Genomic DNA, 25,920 nt, shown 5'->3' with positions numbered 1-25,920 from the left:
ACCAACCACAACCCTTTTATTTAGATAAGAAAAAGAAAGCTCAGGTTTTTAAATAGTTTTTGTTTAGTGTTCACTGTTAGACTTAGGAAAATAAATTGTTTTTTCTTCTTTAAAGAGTGGAAATCAGAGGTTTTCTTTCACTCACATTTTTAACGGATTACAAGGCAATGTGTGAGATATTGTGTTATATGTTATCTTTATTAACTCACTCACCAGCTCACTGTATTAATTAACAATGGGTTCCTGCTCATTCATTCGTAACCCTTAACTAACCCATTATTTACTAAAACATGGTTTCATTAATTCATTCATAAAACGATGGTTCTGTAGTATAGTTTACTGTCCAAATTTAAATCAACCCTTTCTAATCAAAACAACCCTTTCAACCCCATTACTGCATTTTCACACCTTATCAGCCCTTGCTACAAACAATGTTTACGTCTGAATAAATGTAGCATAAAAAACAATATCATCCCCATCAAGTTTCCATGAAACATTATGATATTAATCAGCCCTTACCAACTATCTCCTGAACTTCAATAGATTCCCCAATTAGTAAGTACCTGTTGAATACCTTTTAACTGGGCCATTATCACTTTGAGAAACTGACTGACCAGCGCTTCCATGAAATTGCATGAATGAATGAAATTCATACCAGCAACTAGTAAATAAATCTCACAACCCAGCTGCAGTTATCAGTTTAATATCATTTATTCTTTTATTAAGTACAGGCATTATTTCTAACTTATATAGAACAAATTGGCTTAGTATTTTTACTAACATTTTCGAACCTTAAAAGACAAAAGAACTAACACCTCTTAATTATGCAAACTGACAGGAAAGACATTATTAATCCCATCAGAAGTAACAGCCAGCCATTAGCACGTGTTTTAACCCATTTCGTCTTTAGATTAGATTACTTACAGTGTGGAAACAGGCCCTTCGGCCCAACAAGTCCACACCGACCCGCCGAAGCGTAACCCACCCATACCCCTACATTTACCCCTTACCTAACACTACGGGCAATTTAGCATGATGTGCACATTTTTGGACTGTGGGAGGAAACCGGATCACCCGGAGGAAACCCACGCAGACACGGGGAGAACGTGCAAACTCCACACAGTCAGTCACCTGTGGCGGGAATTGAACCCAGGTCTCTCTGGTGCTGTGAGGCAGCAGTGCTAACCACTGTGCCACCGTGCCGCCCTATCACTGCCTCAAACTTGTGCAGTGGTGGTTGAATAAAAGAGGCTATTTTTGCCACTCACCCATTCTGGTCGTTATTTGAACAAACTTCTCTGGGTTGAGGGTGTGTTGCTGGAAAAGCACAGCAGCTCAGGCAGCATCCGAGGAGCAGAAGAATTGATGTTTCAGGCAAAAGCCCTTCCTAAACGTCAATTCTCCTGCTCCTCGGATGCTGCCTGACCTACTGTGCTTTTCTAGCACCACACTCTTGATTCCAGCATCTGCAGTCCTCAGTTTCTCCCAGAACTTCTCTGAGTGTTTTAGTTTTAATTAGCAGAAGGATTCGACCTCTGCATTGTAACATAGTTTCGTGGTAATAGAAGCGGGAGTAGGTTATTTGGCCTGTCGAGCCTGCTCCACTATTCATTAAGGTCATGGCTGACCTATCCATCCTCCTACCTGCATTATCCCCATAAAGCTTAATGCCCCTACCATGCAAAAACCCATCTAATGTCTTGAATATACTTAATGTAGCTGCCCCTACTGCTTCCTTGGGCAGAGAATACCATAGATAACAAGAAATATGGGTTAAATGTTGGCAAATGGGACTAGACTAATTTAGGATATCTGGTCGACATGATCGAGTTGGACCGAAGCGTCTGATTCCATGTGGTACATCTCTATGACTCTATGGCTCAATAAATGGTAGGCCCCAGCACTCTACTTGTTACAGCTTGCTGATTGGAAAAGACTTTTTAATCCATACATTTTCCTGTTTGCTAACTCATCCTCTTTCCGTGCTAATTTGTTATCCCTTGCACAAAAGCTCTTATAATGTGTAATTACCTTTGATGTGACACCTAATTAAATACCTTTTGGAATTCCAAGTACACCACATTTACAGTTTCCCCTTTAACACCTTCCAGCATCTGCAGTCATTGTTTTTACTACTTTCCTGCCTAGCCCAAATAACCTTTGACTCTCTTGACAATAAAGAACTCCCCCACCTTAAAAAGAAATTGATCCTCCCTTTCCCAGTCGCTGGGGACGAGATTCATGACTCTCTAGAAATTTCTCCTTATCACTGTTGAAAAGGAAGATCCTTCTCGTTAACTGGATCGAGGCTTGAAGGTGAGGCAGGAACAAAGATACTGTACAAAGCTTTTACTTGAAGAATGTTTTTTAGGTCAACGCACAGTCTCACAGCTCTCTATCCTGTCCTAGCTGTTCCCTTGTGCTCCCTGTCCAGGATCACCTGAAAGTGGATATTACCGTAGAAGAGAGGCAGGTAGTCTGGCCAAGCCCACGAGGAAGTCCTCTAGTTTGTCCCCACTTCCCTATAACCTCCCGTACCAGGCAGTTACAGAACAGGATAATGGGGGTGAAGTGAAGCCAAACATGAAGAAGCAGTCTCTCCAAAGAGTGAAAAAGGGGCTGCAAAAGTGCACAGCCACTGGACACCTGAAGGCCGCAAAGGATACCTATAGCCTGAGAGTCTATGAACCATCCTAACCTCCTATTGCACAGACCCCCCTTCCAAATCCCTAAGGATAAACTAGAGAAATTCCACATAGACAACCTCCCACTGAAGACCAGGCAAATCCAAGCAATAGAATATCAGGTAGTGAATCCGATGGTAGAAAGTGGCAAAGAAATGGGGGTGTGCAGCAGCAGGTTATGCAGAAAACTCCTCAGTGCAGAATGGAATGGGATGGAGGAAATTCCTGAAACATGGCTCAAATTGCAGGGTTGAGGATTCTGATAAAACTTTCAGGTGTCCAGATCTAAAGGTAAAATTCTGTCAGAATGGTTGTCAGTTCAGATGGGAATTCACCACAAACTTGAGCTGCATTTTTGTTGTGGGTCTGTTCACTGAACTGGTAGGTTTGTTGGCAGATGTTTTTGTCTCCTTTCTAGGTAGAATTATCAGTGCTGTGTTGGCTCCTGTGAAGTGCTACTGTACTTACTACTTTGAATTTATGTTGTTCTGTTTGAGCTGTTTTCGGTTGGTGCCGGTTCCAGTTTTCTAAGAAGGGTTACCATGCTTCCAGGAAATCCCTTGCTGTTCTTTGTTTAACTTGACCTAGTATTCTGGATGCAAGTTTGCTCGGTGAGCTGCAAGGTTCATTTTCAGATGTTTCTTCACCATACTAGGTACCATCATCAGTGATGAAAATGTGTTGCTGGAAAAGCGCAACAGGTCAGGCAGCATCCAGGGAACAGGAGAATCGACGTTTCGGGCATAAGCCCTTCTTCAGGAATTCCTGAAGGGCTTATGACCGAAACGTCGATTCTCCTGTTCCCTGGATGCTGTCTGACCTGCTGCGCTTTTCCAGCAACACATTTTCAACTCTGATCTCCAGCATCTGCAGACCTCACTTTCTCCACCATCATCAGTGAGCCTCTGGTGAAGCACTGGTGTTATGATCTGCTTTCTATTTGTGTTTAGGTTTCCTTGGGTTGGTGGTGTCATATCCTGTGGTGATATCATCTCTTGTTTTTTTTTCAAAAAGAACAGGAAATGGCATCACCAGCCCAAGGAAACCTAAACACATAAATAGAAAGTAGGTCTTAACACGAGTGCAGCATCAGAGGCTTACTTATGATGTTACCTTGTATGGTGGTGAACCGTCTGAAAACAAACCTTTCAGCTCAGCGAGCAAACTTACATCCAGACCCTCAACCTGAGCTACAAATCTTATCAAAACTCGCTGTCCTAGTATTATTGTGTTGTCCCAATTAAACTCATGGTTCTTGTTGTCCATGTGTACAGAGACTAGGGAGAGTTGGTCATGTCATTTCATTGCTAATTGGTGTTCATGGATGAGCTTGAGCTGCTTCAACACTACAGATGCAGTCAGGGCCCGAAAATGTGTTTCTAAAACTCTGGATGGCTTTGGATAGAAGTTGGATATTTACTGATATCATAACTAAGGATCATAGGGGCGGCACGGTGGCTCAGTGGTTAGCACTGCTGCCTTACAGCACCAGGGTCCCAGATTCGATTCCAGCCTCAGACGACTGTCTGTGTGGAGTTTGCACATTCTCCCCGTGTCTGTGTGGGTTTCCTCCGGGTGCTCTGGTTTCCTCCCACAGTCCAAAGACCTGCAGGTCAGGTGAATTGGCCATGCTAAATTGCCTATAATGTTAGGGGCATTAGTCAGAGGGAAATGGGTCTGGGTGGGTTACTCTTTGGAGGTCAGTGTGGACTTGTTGGGCCAAAGGGCCAGTTTCCACACTGTAGGGAATCTAATCTAACCAAAGATGTTAGTTGAACTGACCATGCGAAATTGTCCGGGGATGTGCAAGTTAAGTGCATTAATCAGGGGAAATGTAGAGTAATAGGATATGGGGAATGGGTCTGGTTGTTGACATTTTGGGCTGAATAGCATCCAAGGAGCAGGAGAACCGACGTTTTGAGCAAGAACCCTTCATTAGGATGAGGGGCTCTTGCCCGAAACATCGATTCTCCTGCTCCCTGGATACTTCCTGACCTGCTGTGCTTTTCCAGCACCACTCTCTTGACACTAATCTCCAGCTTCTGCAGTTCTCACTTTCTCCTTGTTGGGCCGAATGACCTGATTCCACACTCTAGGCATTCTATGATTTGATGATCTATGACTCTATAGTAACCTTGAATCAATTATGTACTTATGAATGTTTTATATTGTCACTCAAGACATTTAGCCAGAGGTGAACAAGTTGCAAATTTATGGTCACCTGGATACAGGAGAGAGAAAAAGACAGAGAGGAAATCTCACAACTGATGAAGTGTCAAAGAAGCTTCACAGGGATAAAATGCACATCAGATTGAATTTGCATTCTCTTAGGACTATGATGTGAACATGATGTTTTCAAAAAAAGACAGCATTCTGGGCAAGAAACGTATTTGCATGTCCCCCTTTTATAGAATGCACCTTCAATAGACAATAGGTGCCATTCTGCCCTTCGAGTCTGCACCACCATTCATTATGATCATGGCTGATCATCCTCAATCATTCACTGCAGGTTATGCGAAGGGAAAATTCTCTTTCTTGCTCTAAATACTGCCAGTCAGGCACTACCAAAGGGACTGATTCAATTAAGATTATATTTGCTGGAATTGAGAAGAATGAGGTGGCATCTCAAAGGAACCTATAAAATTCTAACAGGACTAGACATGGTAGATCCAGGAAGATGTTCCTGATGGTGCTTGTGGTGGGGGGGGCGGGGGGGGGGGGGGTGTCATTCCAGAATGATCTTAATAATCTAAGGTCAATGGATAAACCATTTAGGAATATGATAAAGAGAGATTTCTTACAGTAGAATCTCTACAATATGGAGACAGACTATTTGGTACATTAACTCCACAATGACCCTTAGAACATCCCATCCAGATCCATTGCCCCTTCCCCCACCCCCTGTAACCCTACATTTTCCATGGCTAATTCCCCTAGCCAACACATCCTTGGATACTATGGGCAATTCAATATGGGTAATCCACTTAAACTGTACAACTGTCGGAAGAAGGGCTGAAGAAGGGCTCATGCCCGAAACGTCGATTCTCCTGCTCCTTGGATGCTGCCTGACCTGCTGCGCTTTTCCAGCAACACATTTTCAGCAACTGTCGGAAGAAACTGGAACACTCGGAGCAAATCCATACAGACACGGGGGAATGTGCAAACTTCACACAGTCACTTGGGTGTGAAATCAAACCCAGATCCATGGCACAATGAGACAGCTATGTTAAACACTGAGCCACCATTTTGGTCTATCTCAATCCAGTGAATGGTGTGTCTATAGAACGCTGTTCCACATAAAGCAATCAGGGCCAAAACATTGTATTATTTCAAGAAGAATTTGGAAATAGCACTTGGGGCTAAAGGAATCAAAGGGTATGGGAGAAAACTGGGAAAAGGTTATTGAGTTTGATGATTAACCATGATCATAATGAATGGTGGATCAGGCTTGAAGGACTGAAAGGCCTACTGCTGCTCCTATTTTCTATATTCCTATATAATCAAGATAAAAGAGTTTCGATCGATCTATGAAAGGCAAGGAACTACCAAAATCCAATAACATCCACTCCAAACTTTGCAATGTTTAACTATCACAAACAATTCAGAGCTGATCTATATCACTTTTTAAAAACTTTTCTCTTTTTGAACTCACCTGTAACCAGAAGAGACATAATCAGTGGGCTGGATAATAATGATCCACATAGGGTTAGAGTTGGCATTGTCTGTGCAACAGGATAGGGTTAGAATGATTATTGATGATTTGATTGTTGACTTGACTATTCTGTTCTTATCCTTGATAAGCTTGCAATCGTGGCTATGCCATGGTGGTCAGATCAGACTGAAACATTTCAAATTGTGTCATAGTTCTTCCATTTTGGTATGAGTGTTTGGTATGCACTTTCATAAAAGCACTTTAAGGTTTTATGAAATATAATCCCATTAATGCTGTAAAGTGTAATCATCTGGATTTCTTTGCCAGAATGGGTGGTGGAAAGCAGATTCAATAATAACTTTCAGAAGGGAATTGGATAAATATTTGAAGGTCAAAAATGTTCAATTCTATAGAAGAAGCAGGGAAGTATTAGTAGACTTCACCTCATTGGCACATTTGTACAATTAATAAAGTTTAAATTTTATACATTAAATTTTATACATATTGAAATTTTATTGATTGGAACAGGGTCTTTAGATTTGATATTCCAGGACCATTAGCCTAACACTCAATATATGGTTCAGCAGTTAGAAGGGATACTAAGGCTGCAAAGCTGATTAACAAGAACAATGGCCTTTGACCTAGAATGATATTGCTAGAAATACAAATTCAAGTTAACCTATCATGGAGCTGCTAGAAGTGCTTTCCGTATTGATCAAGAGTTGCAAATATTGTATTAGAAGTGATTAGTTGCGCCAAATCAGGCGTACATACTGGGGCCAAGTGTTTCAAAGCTACTAGAAAAATAATATAAAAATAATGGTGCATCACTGAGGTCTTTGCACTTGCCAAGATTCAACATTTGTCACTCGACACCTTTGAGTCATTTATTGGAAAAGAGAATTACAAATAGGGCATTTGCCCATTCCTTTGGCACAAGAAGAAAGGAGAGGGAGCTCTCTTAATAAAGTACGATGTCAATATGATCTTGGCTCAGAAGATCAGGATTTCGAAATGGCTTTCATAGAAATTAGAAAAAGAAAAGTCACTGGTGGGAGGGGTTTATAGCTCCACTAACAACACATGTCATGAAATAACAGGGTCTTGTAAAATGGGACTGCAGTCATCATGAGTGACTTTAATTTTCATTGTATACTGGAGAAATCAAATTGGCAAAAGATAGACTTTTAGATGAGTTTCGAGTGTATTTGTGATAGCTTCTTAGGATAGATTGTGGAAATAACCAGAGAACAATATTTTTTTCAGAAATGGTACTGAGTAATTTGATTGGATTAATTAATTAATCAGACTAAATAACCTCTTGGCAAGAATGATCACAGCAAAACAGAATTTTACATTCGCCTTGTGGATCTGAAACTAGCGTCTTAAGCCTTTAGACAATTACAGTGGTATGAAGACCAGAATGGCTGAAATGTACAGGAAAATAGATGTAAAGTTAAGATAGTAGATAAACAGATATTTAAGAAGAAATTTCATATTTTCCAAAAAAAGTCTATTGAGAAACAAAGATTCTATGACAAGGATGAGTCATCGCTAATTAATTAAGGAGGTTAAGGATTGTATTAAGTTGAAAGGAAAGATGTACAAAGTGGCAAAGATTAGTGCTCAGCCATAAAATTGGGAAAAATATAAAAACAGCGAATAAAGAATTAAAAATAGGGAGAAACAATTCTAAGAGTAAGTAAGCAAGAAACATAAAAACAGAGAGAAGGTATTTTCCAAGTATATAAAATAGAAGGAAAGATGTTTTGAAAAGATTTACAAGGATGTTGCCAGGGTTGGTTGATTTGAGCTATAGGGAGAGGTTGACTAGGCTGGGGCTGTTTTCCCTAAAGCATTGGAGGCTGAGGAGTGACCTTTTAGATGTTTATAACATCATGATGGGCATGGATAGGATAAAAAGACAAGGTCCTTTTCCTGGGTGTGGGAGTCCAGAACTAGAGGGCATAGGTTCAGAGTGAGAGGAGAAAGATATAAAAGGGACCTAAGGGGCAACTTTTTCATGCAGAAAGTGGTGCATGTCTGGAATGAGCTGCCAGAGGAAGTGGTGGAGGCTGGTACAATTACAGCATTTAAAAGGCATCTGTGTGGGTAAATGAATAGGAAGGGTTTAGAGGGATATGAGCCGGGTGCTGGCAAATGGGACTAGATTAGTTTAGGATATCTGGTTTAATGGACGAGTTGGACCAGAGGGTCTGTTTCCATGCTGTACATCTCTATAACTCCATCACTTTAAGAGAGTAGCTAAAAGCATTTCAATAATAGCAGAAAATCAAGGGATCAAAAGGAAAAAGGGTCTTAAGACAATCATTACCACACAAGGTAAGGCATCAGGTAAACAAATGGGGATGACAAGTCAGCTGAGCCTGCTAACATACATCTTACAATCTTAAAGGGAATAGCCCCAAAAATAATGGATGCATTATGGATTAAAAAAAAATGAAATACTTCTGTTCAAGAAAGGAGGAAAGCAGAAAGCAGGAAACTACCAGCCTAGAAGCCGAACATCTGTCATTGGGAAAGTGCTGGAATCCATTTTTTTTATTCATTCACAGGATGAGGGCATTGCTGGCTAGGCAGCATTTTTTTCATCCATCCCTAATTGGCCAAAGGGCAGTTAAGAGTCAACCACATCGTTGTCATTTGTCTTCACATGTAGACCAGACCAGGTAAGGATAGCAGTTTCCTTCTCTAAAGATGTTAGTGAATCAGATGGGATTTTCCGACAACCAATTCATGGTCATCATTCAACTAGTCCATTGGCTAACTAGTAGGAAATGGAATAAATGGGTTATTTTCAGAGTGGCAAACTACAACCAATGGACAATCACAAAGATCGGTTCTGAGGTCTATTAATGATCTGTTTTAACAACCTGGATGAAGAAATTGGTATACTGAAGCCAGATGTGCTAGTGATACAAATATAGAAAGATGAGCATAGGTTTATAGACTTACAAATTCTTAGAGGCTTACAGCACAGAAATAGGTCATTCGTTCCAACAAGTCCATGCCAATCAGGTTTCCTAAACTGAACAAGTCCCAGTTTCCTGCATTCGGCCCATTTCCCTCTAAACCTTTCCTATCTGTGTACCGTGCATGTTGTGACGAGGCTGTTACAGTCCAGCAAATCTATATAGATAGATTCAGGCAGTTGGTAAAAGTTTGAAAGATAAAATATAATTTAGGAAACTGTGTGCTTGTTCACTTTGACAGGAAGGTCAGAGAATTTGAATGTTATTTTGGTGGTGATGGATTAAAAATGCTGCAGTACAGAGTGAATCACAAAAACTAGCATGCAGGTATAGCAAGTAATTGTGAAGGCAAAAAGAATGTTGGCCTTTATTGCTAAAGGTAAAAGTGAGGACTGCAGAGGCTGGAGTTCAGAGTTGAGAGTGTGGTGCTGGAAAAACACAGTAGGTCCTGTAGCATCCGAGGAGCAGCAGAATCAATGTTTTGGGCATAAGCCCTTCATTCTGGTGCTTTTGCAGCACCACACTCTTGACTTTATTGCAAAAAGGATGCAGAATAACAAAAGGGGTGTCTTGTTATAACTATACAAGCCGTTGGTGAGACTACATCTGGAGTACTGTGCATGGTTTTAGTCTTCTTATGTAAGTATATAGACAGATTTAAGTAAGGATGTAATTGTATTGACAGCTTTTCAGAGAAAGTTCACTGGTTCACTCCTGTGATAAAGAGATTGATTTATGAAGGAAGGTTGAAAAGGCTGTGCCTATACTCATTGAAAAATGAGAGGTGACCTGATTGGAAAATAACATTTGAGGGGACGTGATTGGACAGATGCTGAGAAAATTATATCTGCCATCAATGAATCTTAAATGCAAGATCACAATTTCATAAGGTTGGGTCTTCCATTTAAGATGGAGATGAGGATTCATTTCTTCTCTTGAATGGTCATTAATCTTTGGAATTCTCTTCCACAGCTGTGGAGACTGTCATTGAGTGTGATCAAAGCTCAATTAGACTCTTGAAATACATGGGGATTTCACAGTTACAGGAAAAAGAATGGGTAAGTGAAGTTGAGGTCAAGGTCAGGTCAGCCATGATTGCACTTAAGGTAGAACAAACTGTGGCCTATTCATGCTTCTATTTATTTATTTTTCATCTTCAGTTCTTCTTGTAACACTTTAGATCTGTGTCCTCTGCCTTTGGACACTATGACAACTGGAACCAGTTTCTTCCTACTTACACTTATCAAAACCCTTCAGGCTTTTGATGCTACTCTTGAGACTTCACTCTTTGAAACAGAAGTGCCCCAAGTGTTTCTGTGGAGGCAGAACCAAATCTTACATTCCTGGTACCATTCCTGTAAATCTATATCTGCTCCCTTAATGGTTGACATACTTCCTAAAGTCCGTTGCTCCAAATTGATGACAATACTCCAGTTGTGGTCTAAGACATTGTCTAAAGATTGAGAGCTTTGCTTTTGTGCTCTATCTCTCGCTATAAAGCCAAGGACCTCATATTATTGTTCAATCTTCAAGATCTATGGACATAATATTTTCTATTTTGCAGCCCATTTAATATTGTACAATTTCCTTTATCACAAGAACAGCATATGCTGGAAACAGTCAGCATGTCTTGCAGTATCTGTGGAGAGAGAAACAGAGTTAAACTTTCAGGTCAATTATACTTAGTCATAAGTATTTGCATTATGTTGCTTCTCGCAAATTTCCTCTGAAAACATGGATCACTTCGCAGTTCTCTCAATTTGTTTCATTTACTATGTTCTGAGTCTGTATGTAAGGACACAACTTCGACTGGGACAACACATCCATCCTAGGACAGACTGAAGTAGAGATATGCATGGGAATTCCTAGAGGCCTGGCATTCAAACTGGGACTTCATCAATAAATGCATTGATTTGGACCCCATCAATTACCCTCTGAGAAAAAGAACCGGAAATGATATCACCGACCTTAAGAGAACAAGACACATAAATAAAAAGTGGGACATAACACCAGTGCTTCACCAGAGGCTCATTGATGATATCAAGATTAGAGTGGGCTGGAAAAGCATAGCAGGTCAGGCAGCATTTGAGGAGCAGGAAAATTGACGTTTCGGGCAAAAGCCCTTCATCAGAAATGAAGCAGAGAGCCTCTGGGGTGGAGAGATAAATGAGAGGGGGGATGGGGCTGAGGAGAAGGTAGCTAAGAGTACAATGGGTGGATGGAGGTGGGGATGAAGATGATAGGTCAGAGAGGAGGGTGGAGTGAATAGGTGGGAAGGAAGATTGGCAGGTAAGACAGGTCATGAGTATGGTGCTGAGCTGTCAGGTTGGAACAGGGGTAAGGTGGGGGGAGGAGAAATGAGGAAACTGGTGAAGTCCACATTGATGCCCTAGGGTTGAAGTATTCCGAGACAGAAGATGAGGCGTTCTTCCTCCAGGCGTCGGGGAGTGAGGGAGTGGTGATGAAGGAGGCCCAGGACCAGCATGCCCTCGGCAGAGTGGGAGGGGGAGTTGAAGTGTTTGGCCAAAGGGTGGTGGGGTTGATTGGTGCGGCTGTCACGGAGATGTTCCCTAAAGTGCTCTGCAAGAAGGCGTCCAGTCTCCCCAATGGAAGGGTCCTTTGGGGCCTTGGATGGTGGTGAGGGAGGAAGTGTGGGTGCAGATTTTGCAATTCCTGCGGTGGCAGGGGAAGGTGCCAGGAGAGGAGGGTGAGTTGTTGGGGAGTGTGGACCTGACCAGGTAGTCACGGAGGGGATCGTCTTTGCGACCGGGGGTCTGTCCTTGTTGTGGTTGGAGGGGTCGGGTTTGAGGGTGGAGGTGTGGGACATGGATGAGATGCGTTGGAGGGCATCTTCAACCACGTGGGAAGGGAAATTACAGTCTTTAAAGGAGGAGGCTATCTGGTGTGTTCTGGGGTGAAACTGCTCCTCCTGGGAGCAGATACAGTGGAGGTGGAGGACTTGGGAATACGGGATAGAAATTCCTCCCATCCACCCATGTCATTTATTGTATACGTTGCTCCCGATGTGGTCTCCTTTACATTGAGGAGACTGGACGCCTCCTCGCAGAGTGCTTTAGGGAACAATTATGGGACACCCGCACCAATCAACTCCACCGCCCCGTGGCCTAACATTTCAAATCCCCCTCCCACTCTGCCGAGGACATGCAAGTCCTGTGCCTCCTCCACCGCCACTTCAACCCACACTTTGCTGTGCTTTTCCAGCCCCACTCTAATCTTGACTCTGATCTCCAGCATCTGCAGTCCTCACTTTCACCTCACTGATGACGTTATCTAGTATGGTAACGAAACATCTGAAAACAAACCTTACAGCTCAGTGAGCAAACTTACAACCAGAAGCTGACAGCTTAAAATTATTTTCCTTCAGGATGGTGTGAAATATCTCATAGATGTGAAAGGGTCCTGATAGAGGTTATTAGTGTCTGCATGACCCATAGCACACAAATGTCAAATGTGTTAAAGAGAAAGACCCTTCATTGATAATATCAAATTGGTGTTGATACTTTTTTAATTGCAACCTACGCTTTTGGAAAATATTATTGAACATACCTATTTGAGCACACCTCCTGGAAAAGGGACTTGAACCTTGAATTTTGACCCAGAGGCAGGGACATGAGCCACAAGGTCCCTTCTGTACTGTGAATAAATAAAGCATTGGACACACCTTGAAGAGAAGAAATTGCCTTAGACTTTGGAGCAAGGGAGTGGGATTAGTTGGGCAGAACGCTGACACGGATACAAGCAGCCGTGCTGCCTCAATGTAATGATATAAGACTGTATTAATTTTGCGATATTGTACGCAAGTATTTTAATTGTACAGTGGAAAGCTGCTGGAGAAATTCAAGTAGCCTTATACTGCAAGCCCTTCACACTATTCCTATGACTCGGTAAAATGATTCCCCTATTTAGTCGGTAATTCTTTTCATTTTACGTTAAAAGTAAAATGTTTTATCTCTAGCGGAAAAAAACACAGGCGTACAAGGAGTTTTGGCGGTAAAATAAGACCTTGCACAGTGCAGGAATCAGTTGCTGTCCAGAGTTAGTAAGCTGGAGAAGACCGTGCCTGACCATCGGTATGATGCTCTTCTCTCGGCTTCAGGTTCGAGTTTCAGCGTCTGGTGATTCCCTACGATCCACTACGAAACTTGCTCTGAACTTCCAGTGCGTAAGAGAACAGCCTCGGCAGCATTCAAGCACTCCCCAGGTTCGCACAAGCTGCTGACTTATTTTAACTGCAGCATCGCAAACGGGTTGGGAAATTGTGGAAAGGCAGTTTGTAGATATGACTCCTCCCTCCTGGGACTCCTCCCAGTGTTTACCAAAGTTTCCAATCAGAATCCGAAAGTTGGATCCGAATAAACACGAGATCTAATTGCTATGCGATACCGAGTCTGGGGGAGGGGGGTGAAGCGGAGCGGAGGGGGAATTTTCTTGGAGAGGGTGGTCAGTTTGTTCACTGAGGAGAGAACGGGCAAGAGAGCATTTCCCTGGGCCATTGGATAACCATGGAGAGCTCGGACAGCAAATGGGGGCTCTTGTATCTAATGCTTTTTCTACAGTTAATGCGGCTCAGTTTCACACAAGTAAGTGATCCTTCGATACGTTTGATCAATAAAATACTGCAAAGACTTGCGCACATCTTCCGGGGTTGGGGCGGTGTAGATCTGTGCGGTTGGTGAAATCGTTATGGAGGTTGCTGGGGCCCCCATCCATTGGAGCTCCCATGGTTCAGAAAGCGGTTAGCTGTCCACATCTGATTTCTCAGTGAGATTGTTCAGGAATTCCAAGCAGTTGAAGAAGTTTCATCAAAAGTACCAATGTTCAGTGCAGTGTGTGCATTATGATTGAAACCCCGTTTCATTGACAATGAAAACGGGGACAGACACAGCTCATTTCCCGGACGGCTTAGATGTTGGGTTGTAATACTTTGAATGGGCTGGACGTGCTCCAGGGACAGTGGTGGACATCTAGCTTTATTTCGAAGACATTGGCGGTTATACAAACTGGGTAGTTTTTAGCCATTTTCCTAATCAACCTGTTCGAAGTTTTATTATACCCCTCTGGATTAGGTAGGACCTGAACCCAGAGCTTCTCGCCAGACTTAGGGGCAGTACCAATGCGCTACACAAGTCCTCCAACATGCAGTTGGCTGATCACCCGGCTTTGAGACTTGGTGGGTAAAAACAATGACTGCAGATGCTGGAAACCAGATTCTGGATTAGTGGTGCTGGAAGGGCACAGCAGTTCAGGCAGCATCAGAGGAGCAGTATTCCTGATGAAGGGCTTTTGCACGAAACGTCGATTTTACTGCTCCTCGGATGCTGCCTGAACTGCTGTGCTCTTCCGCACCACTAATCCAGAATTTGAGACTTGGTGGACGGGCAGGTAGCCGGGGAGAGGTCTAACAGGATGCTTCCCGAGTTTGCCTTCAGGTTTGTAACTTACCCTGTCCATTCTCTGTCAGCGCATAGTTTCAGTTTGCAACATGTAAACACTCAGAGAAATTATCCCTTCTCTTCGCTTGCCTGCGCTGTCGGAAGAGTTCAGGCAAAGACTGAGACAGTTTGGCTTTGTGAGTGTGTGTGGGAACGTGTTAACAGGGAGGATTTATTGAAGCAGAGCAGGAATATTGAGGATTAATTCTCCGAAAGAAACCTCAATGGCTCTATCATACTTTCTACATAATTGCTCCATACACTGTCATGAAATAGCTCTGATTCGGTGCTGCACGCACATTGTTTTTAAATTAATGTCCTGTTTCTTTGAAAACTGTTTGGAAACGCAGGTTTCACCAGGTGATTCCGCTCTCCCAGGTCCGGCCGGAGTCCCGGGAGTGGATGGCATTGACGTAAGTCATTGGACAAAGTTGGCAGCAGCGGCTCGTCCCCACTCCCCCACCGTGCTCTCCTCACTTTCCCGCTTTCCCTTCCTCTCTCAATCATCCTTGCCTCCCTCGCTCTCGCCTTCCCCTATCCGGCTGTCACCCTCCCCAAACCAACCCCTTCTTCTCCCTATGGAGGGAATGACCGTTGTTCCCAGTATTTCAATCTGCCCTGTTGTTTTATTTAGGGAGACCGAGGTCCAGATGGATCCCAGGGTCCACCGGTAAGTGCCGTCTCTGTTTCTCAGCAGCCTGTGGCGAGGGAAGGGGCGCATACAGCGCGTCTTTGGCAGGAGGATATTGTTCTCTCATTCATTCATTCTCTCGCTGAAATTCACGCAGGGTCCCAAAGGTGACGCCGGTACAAGAGGCTCGGCCGGATTGGTGGGACCCCCGGGACAAGATGTAAGTACCAGTTTGTTGGTGGTGGGGGGAGGGTGATACTGGCTCTTTGTTGATCTCATATTGCGCTCACAGCCTGACCGTTGCCAGTTCCAGCTTCTTCCACGCCACCCTCCCATCATCAGGAGCTTCATTGCGTCGATGGTCTGTTTAAAAGAAAAACGAGACGACTTTCTGCCGCACACAGCCCAAAAGGGTGTCCTCAGAAAATGGCAGCTGTCAGCCTGGCTGCATTACCACTGGAGCTAGACCTCTCTCCAGGGAGTGAATCATACCGCTGGTCCTCAGAGGGGTTGGGGTGTTCTCTGGCCAGCAGATAAGGGGGTTGTTTTTCTGGACTCCTAGAAGAGGGGACTGTTCTCTGGTGTCCAGATGAATAGAGTTTTCCCTTCCCCTTTCTCTCCACCCCCTCCTCCCCATGAGGGAACTGTTCCTTGGCCCTCATATGAGGGGGGTGTTCCCTTTTGCACTTAGATGGCAAAGGGATATTTCCCACTTGTTGGAGAGGGGCTGTGTTCTCCCTGGCCCCGGTATGGGTGCCTTCTGTGGTCCTCAGAGCAACAGGCAGGATGTTTCCTGATGGGAACCTTTCTGGCTCACTGAGCAGGAGGGTAAGTCTCTTGGCCCTGTCAGAGATTATTAATAATACTGCAAGAAATACTAAATAATAAAAGGCACCAAGGCTTGTGAGGGTGGGGGCATTCAGGAATGGGTGGGGAGTGAGGTAAGAGACAATAAACACAATAGATTTCATGAAAGAAAATTTGGGGTGCCAATGGTTATAAGGGCCGATAAGACCTTAGATTTTCAAACAAGTAGCAACAGTGATAGTGGATGGACTGGCAGTAATCTTCTAGGAATCCTTTGATTCTGGAAAAGTCCCAGAGTCACAACGAGATCCATTAAGCAGAGTCACAAACTTTCACAAAAGGGAAACCATGCCTGAGAAATTACTTCCAGTTCTTTGAGGAGGTAATGAGCAGGTTAGATAAAGAGGAAGCAGTGGATATAATATATTTAGATTGCCAAAACTCAATCAATTAGATACTGCGTGTAAAGCAACTTAAGAACCCACAGTGTTGGAGGTAGTAAATTAGCATGCATAGAGGATTGGCTAATGATGGAAACCTGTAACTAATGGAGTGCCATTAGGATCAGTTTTGGGTCCACAATTATTTACAATATACATTAATGACGTGAGTGGGGAGAGCAAATGTACTGTAGCTAAGTTTTCAGATGACACAAAAATAAGTGGGAAGACAAGAGGTAAGGATGACAAAAAGAGTTTGCAGAGGGATATAGACAGATTAAGAGATTGTTAAGTATGATCAATTACAATGGAGAATAGAGGATTATTACACCAGCTGAGATCTGATTGAAGAGCAGAGCCGACTTAATTGGCCGAACCTCCTTTCTGCTTCACGTTATAGTCCAGCAGGATTAATTGGAAGCACTAGCTTTCGGAGCGCCGTTCCTTCATCAGGTGGTTGTGACAGCCACCTGATGAAGGAGCGCCGCTCTGAAAGCTAGTGCTTCCAATTAAACCTGTTGGACTATAACCTGGTGTTGTGTAATTTGTAACTTTGTACACCCCAGTCCAACACCGGCATCTCTAAATCATGACTATTTCTTCTTCTACATCTTACATCCCCTGGTGTTTTGCCTCTCTCATATTGTTATAGTGTCCCCTGGTGATGGCCTAACTCAAATTGATAAAGTGGCCCCTGGTATTGCACTGTCTTTGAGTTGTTAAAGTGTCCTCTGGTGTTGGCCTGTGGTATGTTGTTATATTCTCCTCTGGTGTTGTTATACTGTTGCCAGGTGTTGGCCTGTCTCATATTGTTTTAGTATCCCCGGTGTTGACCTTCTCACATTGATTTGGTGTCCACTGATGTTGTTCTGTCTCACATCGTTTTAGTGTCTCCTGGTGATGGCCTGTCTTACGTTGTTAGGGTGTCTCCTGGTGATGGCCTGCCTCCTGTTGTAATAGTAATCCCTGATGATGGATTGTATCAGGTTTATAGTTTTCCAGTTTCATATTGTTACCACTCAGGCAGCTAGTACACTGTAAATTTCTGGAGTCATACCAAATGTGACTTTACCTGACAAAGGGGCACCGGTCCAAAAGCTTGTGTTTTCAAATAAACTTGTAGGACTATAACCTGATGTTGTCTGACTTCATGCACCCAGCCCAACACTGGCACCTCCACATCATAATGTCCCCTGGTCTAGGCCTGTTTCATATTGTTATTTTGTCCCTGGTTTTTTAGATTACTTACAGTGTGGAAACAGGCCCTTCGGCCCAACAAGTCCACACTGCCCCGCCGAAGCACAACCCACCCATACCCCTACATCTACCCCTTACCTATGCAAACTCCACACAGTCAGTCGCCTGAGGCGGGAATTGAACCCGGGTCTCTGGCGCTGTGAGGCAGCAGTGCTAACCACTGTGCCACCGTGCCGCCCACTGGTGTTGGCCTGTGTAATGTTGTGATAAGATGTTAACGAATGAGTGTTGGTGTGAATGTTTTGTTTAAGGCTGCTTTTGGCTGTGACGTCACACCATCCATTATAGTGACAATGTGTGACCCACAAGATTATTTTAAAATCAAGCCAAGGACCCACCACATGATAAAACTATGGTACAGTCAATCTGCACACTGCAATAGATTTGCAGTGGCCGAGCTTCCCACAATGAAAACCCTGGCTACCTGGACTCGGGCATTCAAATGTAACCATTGTTTTTGAATTTGAGTAATCAGAAAAATCTATTGGTCTCTGCAGGAATTGGCTGTGGGTAATTTCTATCATATAGAATCATATAATCCCTCAATGCTAAAAGAGGCCATTCAGCCCATTGAGTCTGCACTGACCTCCCGAAGACCATTACACCCAGACCCACCCTATTACTGTAACCCCGCATTTATCATGGCTAATCAAGCTAGCTTGTACATCCTGCACACAGGGCAATTTAACATGGTCATCGCCTTCAGTTGCAGAGCCGTACGTCTCTGAATACCTTCCCTCTGCCTTTTTACCTCACTTTCCATGATTTGAGATATTTGCCACCTTGACCAAGATCTTGGTTATCTGACCAAGTATCTTCTCATAGCTCAGGGTCATCTTTTGTTATAACATTCCTATGGAGCACCTTGGGATGTTTCATAACGTTAAAATTGCTATTTAAGTATGAGGTGTTGTTGGGAATACCAGCCAGGCTCTCTGCACTGACTGCTATTATGAAGAAAATCAATCACCAATTTCTGATATTTACAAAAAAGGAAATCCAAAAATGATTAGAGATATTAGATATAAGAGATTTCCCATTTCTTCACAGGATATACATTTGCAACTCATGTTGATAAATATGGCATTGAAATCCCTGGTATGGACCTACCCAATATTCCCTATTAAAACAGGGACGTATAGAATGGTTGCATTCAGGAGGTTCTAATGGACTGATAATAGGTAATTTCTTTTGAACAGCTGCCTTGTCCCTGAAAATTTCATTTTGTTGCTGTGGTATATAATTTATTTGAATAATAATTGCCACTGGAGATTTTAGAAAATATTAAGTTAATATTAAAATGCACCCACTTTTAGATCCTGCTGCTCCTGTGTCTGCTCTAAAGTAGCTGCTAGTTCAGTCCTGGATGTTGCCTACATTTCCCAAATTGGTTAATGGAATCTGAGCCAATGAAGGGAGAAATGGAAACTGTTATGATATGTTCAAAATATATACTATTATCATAAACTGGAGTTATAACTCTTGGCACTATGCTGAAGTGATATGGGAATGGACATTTGGAAGATTTTTTGGCTTTAATGCATTCTAGAGTGTGCGTAAAGCTATCACAGCTGAGTTCATTGCTCCTGGACAGGACTTTGATGGCCCAGTGGGGGTGGGAATGTGGGATTGCAGGCATTAAAATTTGCGCCACTGGTCTTTGTGCTAATTCCCTGACTCAATCCATTAATTGGTTAGAATGCCTAACATCTGATCACTAATTAAAATCAAATGACAGATGAAGGATGACAGATGCTGCATAGTAAGAGGTGCTGACCCATTGAGTCTGATGGCTTAGAAGAGTGCTGGGAAGTCTGTATGCCTTCATTCAGGGAAAGGTATCCAAAGTTGATATTTCCACTAGATTAGTTGTTGAATGAAACTGTTACAAACATTTGCTGTGAATTTCTCCCTTCAACACTTTTAATAAAAATGTTAATACTGACGAGAAATGAATTGATCAGATAAGATCACTAGGGAGTGCCAACTCATGAAGAACTGTATCCCAATTTTCAGGAATGGAAGGGAGACATGAATTTCAATTATTTGTATTGAATTTGAGATTGTTAAATTTCTGTTAATGAAAGGTATGAAGGGATGGGGCATGCAAATGCATAGAGTCTCTTGTAGTGCAATGGAGTAAAGTCACCGAAAGTTTTTGTGACAATGCAAAATAGACATGGGCAATGAAATGGCTGAGTCCTGCCAAGCTTCCTAAAGGATGTAGGAATTGGGGTTCTCATAAAACATGTCACTGGTTTGGTTAAATTTTATTTATTCAGAGCATAATGGCACAAAGATGCCACAAAAGGCCTACTTACTAATGTTGCTTGGCGAAGGGTGGCAATTTGTGCCAGTAGGTGTGTAAGTATTCTGCTGGTATCTTTCGGTTGCTGGGGTGGGTAGATAGCTCCAGCTGTTGCATGTGATCTGGAACATGGCTACACTAATGTAAAGCTTCACATGGAGTGGCTTGATTGAAGGTGAAACAGTCTAGAACACATGTAGCTCACCATCACTATACCAGGATCTTTTAGAGAGGGCGCTGAAAATGTTGCTGGAAAAGCGCAGCAGGTCAGGCAGCATCCAAGGTGGCTACACTAATGTAAAGCTTCACATGGAGTGGCTTGATTGAAGGTGAAACAGTCTAGAACACATGTAGCTCACCATCACTACACCAGGATCTTTTAGAGAGGGAGCTGAAAATGTGTTGCTGGAAAAGCGCAGCAGGTCAGGCAGCATCCAAGGAACAGGAGAATCGACGTTTTGGGCATAAGCCCTTCAGGAATCAGCCCTGAAGAAGGGCTTATGCCCGAAATGTCGATTCTCCTGTTCCTTGGATGCTGCCTGACCTGCTGCGCTTTTCCAGCAACACATTTTCAGCTCTGATCTCCAGCATCTGCAGTCCTCACTTTCTCCTCTTTTAGAAAGGGATCCAGGTTGGGCAAATCTTGACACAAGATCAGTGGAGGAAAAGATTTATGGACCAAATGACCTTTTCTTATTCAGTACTATGTTTTTATAAATGGAAAGATATAGTTGGCTTCAGGTGTATGACTTGAAGCAGCGGGAATACTTCCTTGCAATAAGTCTGGGCTATCTCATCATCATTATTGATGGTGCCTCGCAGACAAGGATGACTCTCTTCCACTCTCAGGGTGAGCCCATAGGTGGCTATACAATCTGATAGACTCTGCCACACTTGGGACTAAAGGTGATTGTAGGAAGGGGTAGGTTGGGCATTGGTATGGTAGTGGGCTCCTTATGATGTTTTTGCCTGGCTTCGGCTTTCTCCCAATGGCAAGTCTCAAGGTGCTCGATGCCATCCAGGATGCTGCTCTTCTACTTTGGACAGTCTTGGGCCAGTTATTTCCAGCTGCCAGTGGTAATGCTTCACTTCACCAGGGAGGCCTTGAGCCCTTGGCTTTCCTTGGCTATCTAATTATCACCAGCAACTGTGATATTACGAAATAGAAACATTTTGGTGTGGTTTAGTTTCAGTAGACTGCTTAGAATGCGCGGAATGAATCATTGCAGAAATGTCAGAGTCAATGGGTGTCCAATAACTTGAAATATGTGACTGGATTAATATGAACACCTGGAAAGTGGGAATGACATAAATTGAAGGTGTTGACTCCAATGGGCACACAGTTAAGGGAATTGGCAAAAGAAACAACGGTGGCTTGAGAAAAATCTTTTCCATACAGTGAGTGGTCAGCATTTGGAGTATGGTTCCCAACAATGTTGTGGAACTAGAGTCATTCATGGTTTTCCAAAAGGACTTGGATTATTATCACAAAAGGAAGAGTGCATGGGGATATGGGCAGAAGATGGGAGAATGGTACTTGATGAATTACTGTTTCAAAGGCCCAGCATGTACACAGTGGGCTGAATGACCTATTTGTTGCTGTAACAATTGTAAGCTTCTATGAAGGGACTGCAAAGTGAATTAGACCTGCAAAGTGATTGGTCACGAATATAGCAAACAGAATATAGCATGGGATAACATGATATTAATCACTTTGGAATTCAGAATGGAGAAACAGTGTATTCTTTAAAAAGTGAGCGACTGGCAAATGTTGAGATTCAGAGAGACATTTTGGTGTCCTTATTGATGACCCTCAGAAGGCCAATATGAAGTTGTTAATGTCACAAGTATTTATCTAAAACTTCCATGTAACATTAAAAAAAGTCAAAGAAGGAAGCAGGAACTTGTCTCTCTTCTACATATGTTTATTCACATTCCTCGGTACAACATACAGATCCTGCAATTTTTATTAGCAACTTGCCCAGTGGAAATTCTCTTTTCATTAAGAAACCCACCACTATATCATGCACGTGACCAATTAAAAACCATCAAACACTATAAGCACAGTCCTCCCACATAATACAAATGAAATACGGAAATCAAAAGTGCTGGAAATCACAGCAGGTCAGGTAGAATCTATAGAGAAAGAACACTATAACATTTAAATCTAGATGACTCTTCATCAGAGTTGACATGAAGTGTGCAGGGGATAGCATTTATGCAATAGTAGGGGATTGGAGTACTGAAAGAGAAAGGCTGCTGATATTGCAGATTACGTGAATGGAATGTGAGAATGCAGAACAATGATGTATCTAACTACCATACTGGAAAGAATAGATCTATTCTTTCCAGTATGGCAGTGAGACACACCACTGGAGTAGGGTGAGGGGAGAGAGATCATGGTGACAGAGAATGCAAGAAGTAAAGCTAAAAGAAAGGGAAGAAATGGGAGTGAGTTCACAATATGAAGGTTTTGAACTCAATATTAAGTCCAGAAGGTTGTAAATTGCCTAAAGATGAGATATTATTCCTCCAGTTTGGGCTGGAGCAAAGCAGCATCACAAGAGGTCATGTGAGCAGGATGCTGTGTTAAAAAGACTGGCAACAGGAAGGTCAGGGGTCATGCCTGCACATTGACTGGAGGTGTTCTGCAAAGTGGTTGCCCAGTCTGTGTTTGGTTTCTCCAGTGTAGAGTAGGCCACATTGGGTGCAGTGAATAGAGTAGACTAAATTGGAGCAGGTACAGATGAAATGCTGCTTCACTTGGAAAGACTGTTTAGGCAGTTGGAGGGTGAGCAAGGAGGAGGTGAAGAACAAAGAACAAAGAAAGTTTACAGACCAGGAACAGGTCCTTCTGCCCTCCAAGTCTGAGCTGATCCAAATCTACTGTCTAAACCTGCTGCCCAATTCCTAAGCATCTCTATCCCTCTATTCCTCACCTACTCATGCATCTGTCCAGATGCATCTTAAATGAATCTACCATGCCTGCCTCTACTACTTCTGCTGGCAATGCATTCCAGGCACCTACCACTCTCTGTGTAAAGTATCCCCCTTAAACTTTTCACCTCTCACCTTGAAAGTGTGACCTCTCGTTATTGAATCCTTTACCCTGGGAAAAAGCTTACCTCTATCTACCCTGTCTATACCCTTCATGATTTTGAATAGATTAGATTAGATTACTTACGATGTGGAAACAGGCCCTTCGGCCCAACAAGTCCACACCGACCCGCCGAAGCGCAGCCCACCCATACCCCTACATTTACCCCTTCACCTAGCACTACGGGCAGTTTAGCATGGCCAATTCACCTAACCTGCACATCTTTGGACTGTGGGAGGAAACCGGAGCACCCAGAGGAAACCCACGCAGACACGGGGAGAATGTGCAAACTCCACGCAGTCAGTCATCTGAGGCGGGAATTGTAAACTTCAATCAGGTCCCCCCTAAATCTCCTTTTTTCTAACCTATCAACCTCTCTTCGGAGCTAGCACCTTCCATACCAGGCAACATCCTCGTAAACCTTCTCTGCATTCTCTCCAAAGTGTCCACATCCTTTTGGGAATGTTGCGGCCAGAACTGTAAACATTATTCTAAATGCAGCCGAACCAAAGTCGTGTACAATTTTAACATGACCTGATAGCTCTTATACTCAATACCCCGTCCGATGAAGGCAAGCATACCATATGCCCTCTTGACCACTCTATCCACCTGTGCAGCAACCTTCGGGGTACAATGGACCTGAACTCCCAGATCTCTCTGCTCATCAACTTTTCCCAAGGCTCCTCCATTTACTGTATAATTCACTCTAGAATTAGACTTCCCAAAAGGGGCTGGTGTTGCACCTCTGCTGTTATATGGGAAGGTGCCGTGGGAATGAAGGGTGGTGTTGGTGGATGAGGGTGTCCCTGAAGGAATGGTTCCTGTGAAATGCAGACAGGGGAAGTATGGGGAAGATGTGTTTGTTGGTGGCTACTACTGACATCTGAAATGAGGAGGATGAGCCTTTGAATGCTGAGACTGGTGGAATGAAAAGTGAGGTTAAGAGGGACCTGTTGTGAGTAATGGGAAAGTGCAAGGGTAGAAGAAACGGATGATAGGTTGGATGCAGTTGAGGGCCATGTCAATCACAGTGGGCAGGAAACCATGTTTATGGAAGAAGGAAGCCATGTCAGCAACACTGTTTTGGAAGCTGGCATCATCCAAATAGATACGATGAGGGCGAAGAAACTGGGAGAATGGGATGGAATCCTTACAGGGTGTGGGGTATGAAGAGCTGCAGTGAAAACAGCTATGGGAATCAGTGGCTTTATAGTGGGTGGCAGTGGACAGTTTCTTCCACAAGATGGAGATTGAGAGGTCAAGGAAAGGAGGGTAAGTTTCAGAGATGGACCATGTGAAAGTTACAGAGGGGTGGAAATTAGAGGCAAAATGAAGAGATTTTTTAAGGTTCAGGCAGTATCATGAAGTGGTATTGAAACATTCATTGATGCACTGAGAAAAGAGCTTTGGGAGGGGCCAGTGTAGGATTGGAACAAGGATTGTTCCACATACACAGCATGGGTTTTGTGTGCGGAGGCCTTGCCTCACTAACTTGATCGAGTTTGTTGAGGTGACGAAAATGGTTGAGGGGAAGGCAATTGATGTCGACATGTACTTCAGTAAAGCCTTTGACACGATCCCTTATAGCAGTCTGGTACAAAAGATGAAGTTACATGGCATCAGGGATGAGCTGGCAAGATGGATACAGAACTGACTTAGTCACAGGAGACAGAGGGTAGTGATGAAAGGATGCTTTTCAGAATGGAGGGCTGTGATTACTGGTGTTCCACAGGGATCAGTGCTGGGACATCTGCTGTTTGTGATCTACATAAATGATTTGGAGCAAAACGTAGCTGTCTTATCAGTAAATTTGCAGACGAAACAAAGATTGGTGGAGTTGCGGATAATGAGGAAGATCGTCAGAAGATACAACAGAATATAGATCAGTTCGAGGCCTGGGCAAAGAAATGGCAGATGGCGTTTAATCCAGACAAATTTGAGGTGATGCATTTTGGAAGGTCAAGTACAGGTGGAAATTATACAGTGAATGGGAGAACCCATATGAGTGTTGAAATGCAAAGGGATCGAGATATGCAGGTCCACAGTTCACTGAAGATGGCAGCGCAGGTAGATAAGGTAATGAAAAAGGCCTATGGCATGCTTGCCTTCATTGGCCTGGGCATTGAGTATAAGAATAGGCAAGTTATGCTGCAACTTCATAGAACTACATTTAGGCCACACAAGGAATATTGCGTACATTTCTGGTCATCACACTACCAGTAGGATGTGGATGCTTTGGAGTGGGTAGGCAAAAGGCTTACCAGGTTGATGCCTGATATGGTGATTTTAGCTATGAAGAAAGGTTGTAGAGACTGGTGCTTTTTTTTCACTGGAATGCAGGAGGTTGATGGGTGGCTTAACAGAAGAAATGGCATGGATAGAGTGGAAAGTATGAGGCTTTTTCCCAGGGTGCAGGGGTCAATTACTAGGGGACACAGGTTCGAAGTGTAGGAGGAAGTTTAAAAGAGATTAGTGAGGCAAGTTTTTCACACAAGGGGTGGAGAGTGCCAGGAACGTACTGCCAGAGGTGGTAGTGGAAGCAGACACAATAGTTGCATTCAAGAAGCACTGGAGGAATACATAAATAGGAAGGGAGTA

At 43.2% G+C, this 25,920-nt stretch overlaps 1 protein-coding gene across 1 annotated transcript in view; it reads left to right on the top strand.

Moving 5' to 3' along the window:
- Positions 1 to 13,775: 13,775 nt before the first annotated feature.
- Positions 13,776 to 25,920, top strand: part of col9a1b (collagen, type IX, alpha 1b) — a 149,970-nt gene continuing 137,825 nt past the window's right edge. The window contains exons 1-4 of the mRNA XM_043681717.1: positions 13,776 to 13,930; positions 15,133 to 15,195; positions 15,417 to 15,452; positions 15,571 to 15,633. Coding sequence (XP_043537652.1) covers positions 13,853 to 13,930; positions 15,133 to 15,195; positions 15,417 to 15,452; positions 15,571 to 15,633 — 240 coding nt within the window. The 5' untranslated portion in view covers positions 13,776 to 13,852. The remainder of the gene's footprint in view (positions 13,931 to 15,132; positions 15,196 to 15,416; positions 15,453 to 15,570; positions 15,634 to 25,920) is intronic.

This window comes from Chiloscyllium plagiosum, chromosome 3 (genome assembly GCF_004010195.1).
Source record: "Chiloscyllium plagiosum isolate BGI_BamShark_2017 chromosome 3, ASM401019v2, whole genome shotgun sequence".
Classification (NCBI taxonomy): Eukaryota; Metazoa; Chordata; class Chondrichthyes; order Orectolobiformes; family Hemiscylliidae; genus Chiloscyllium; species Chiloscyllium plagiosum.
Note: the sequence above shows the minus strand (reverse complement) of the source record. Positions and strands in the feature narration are given on the sequence as shown.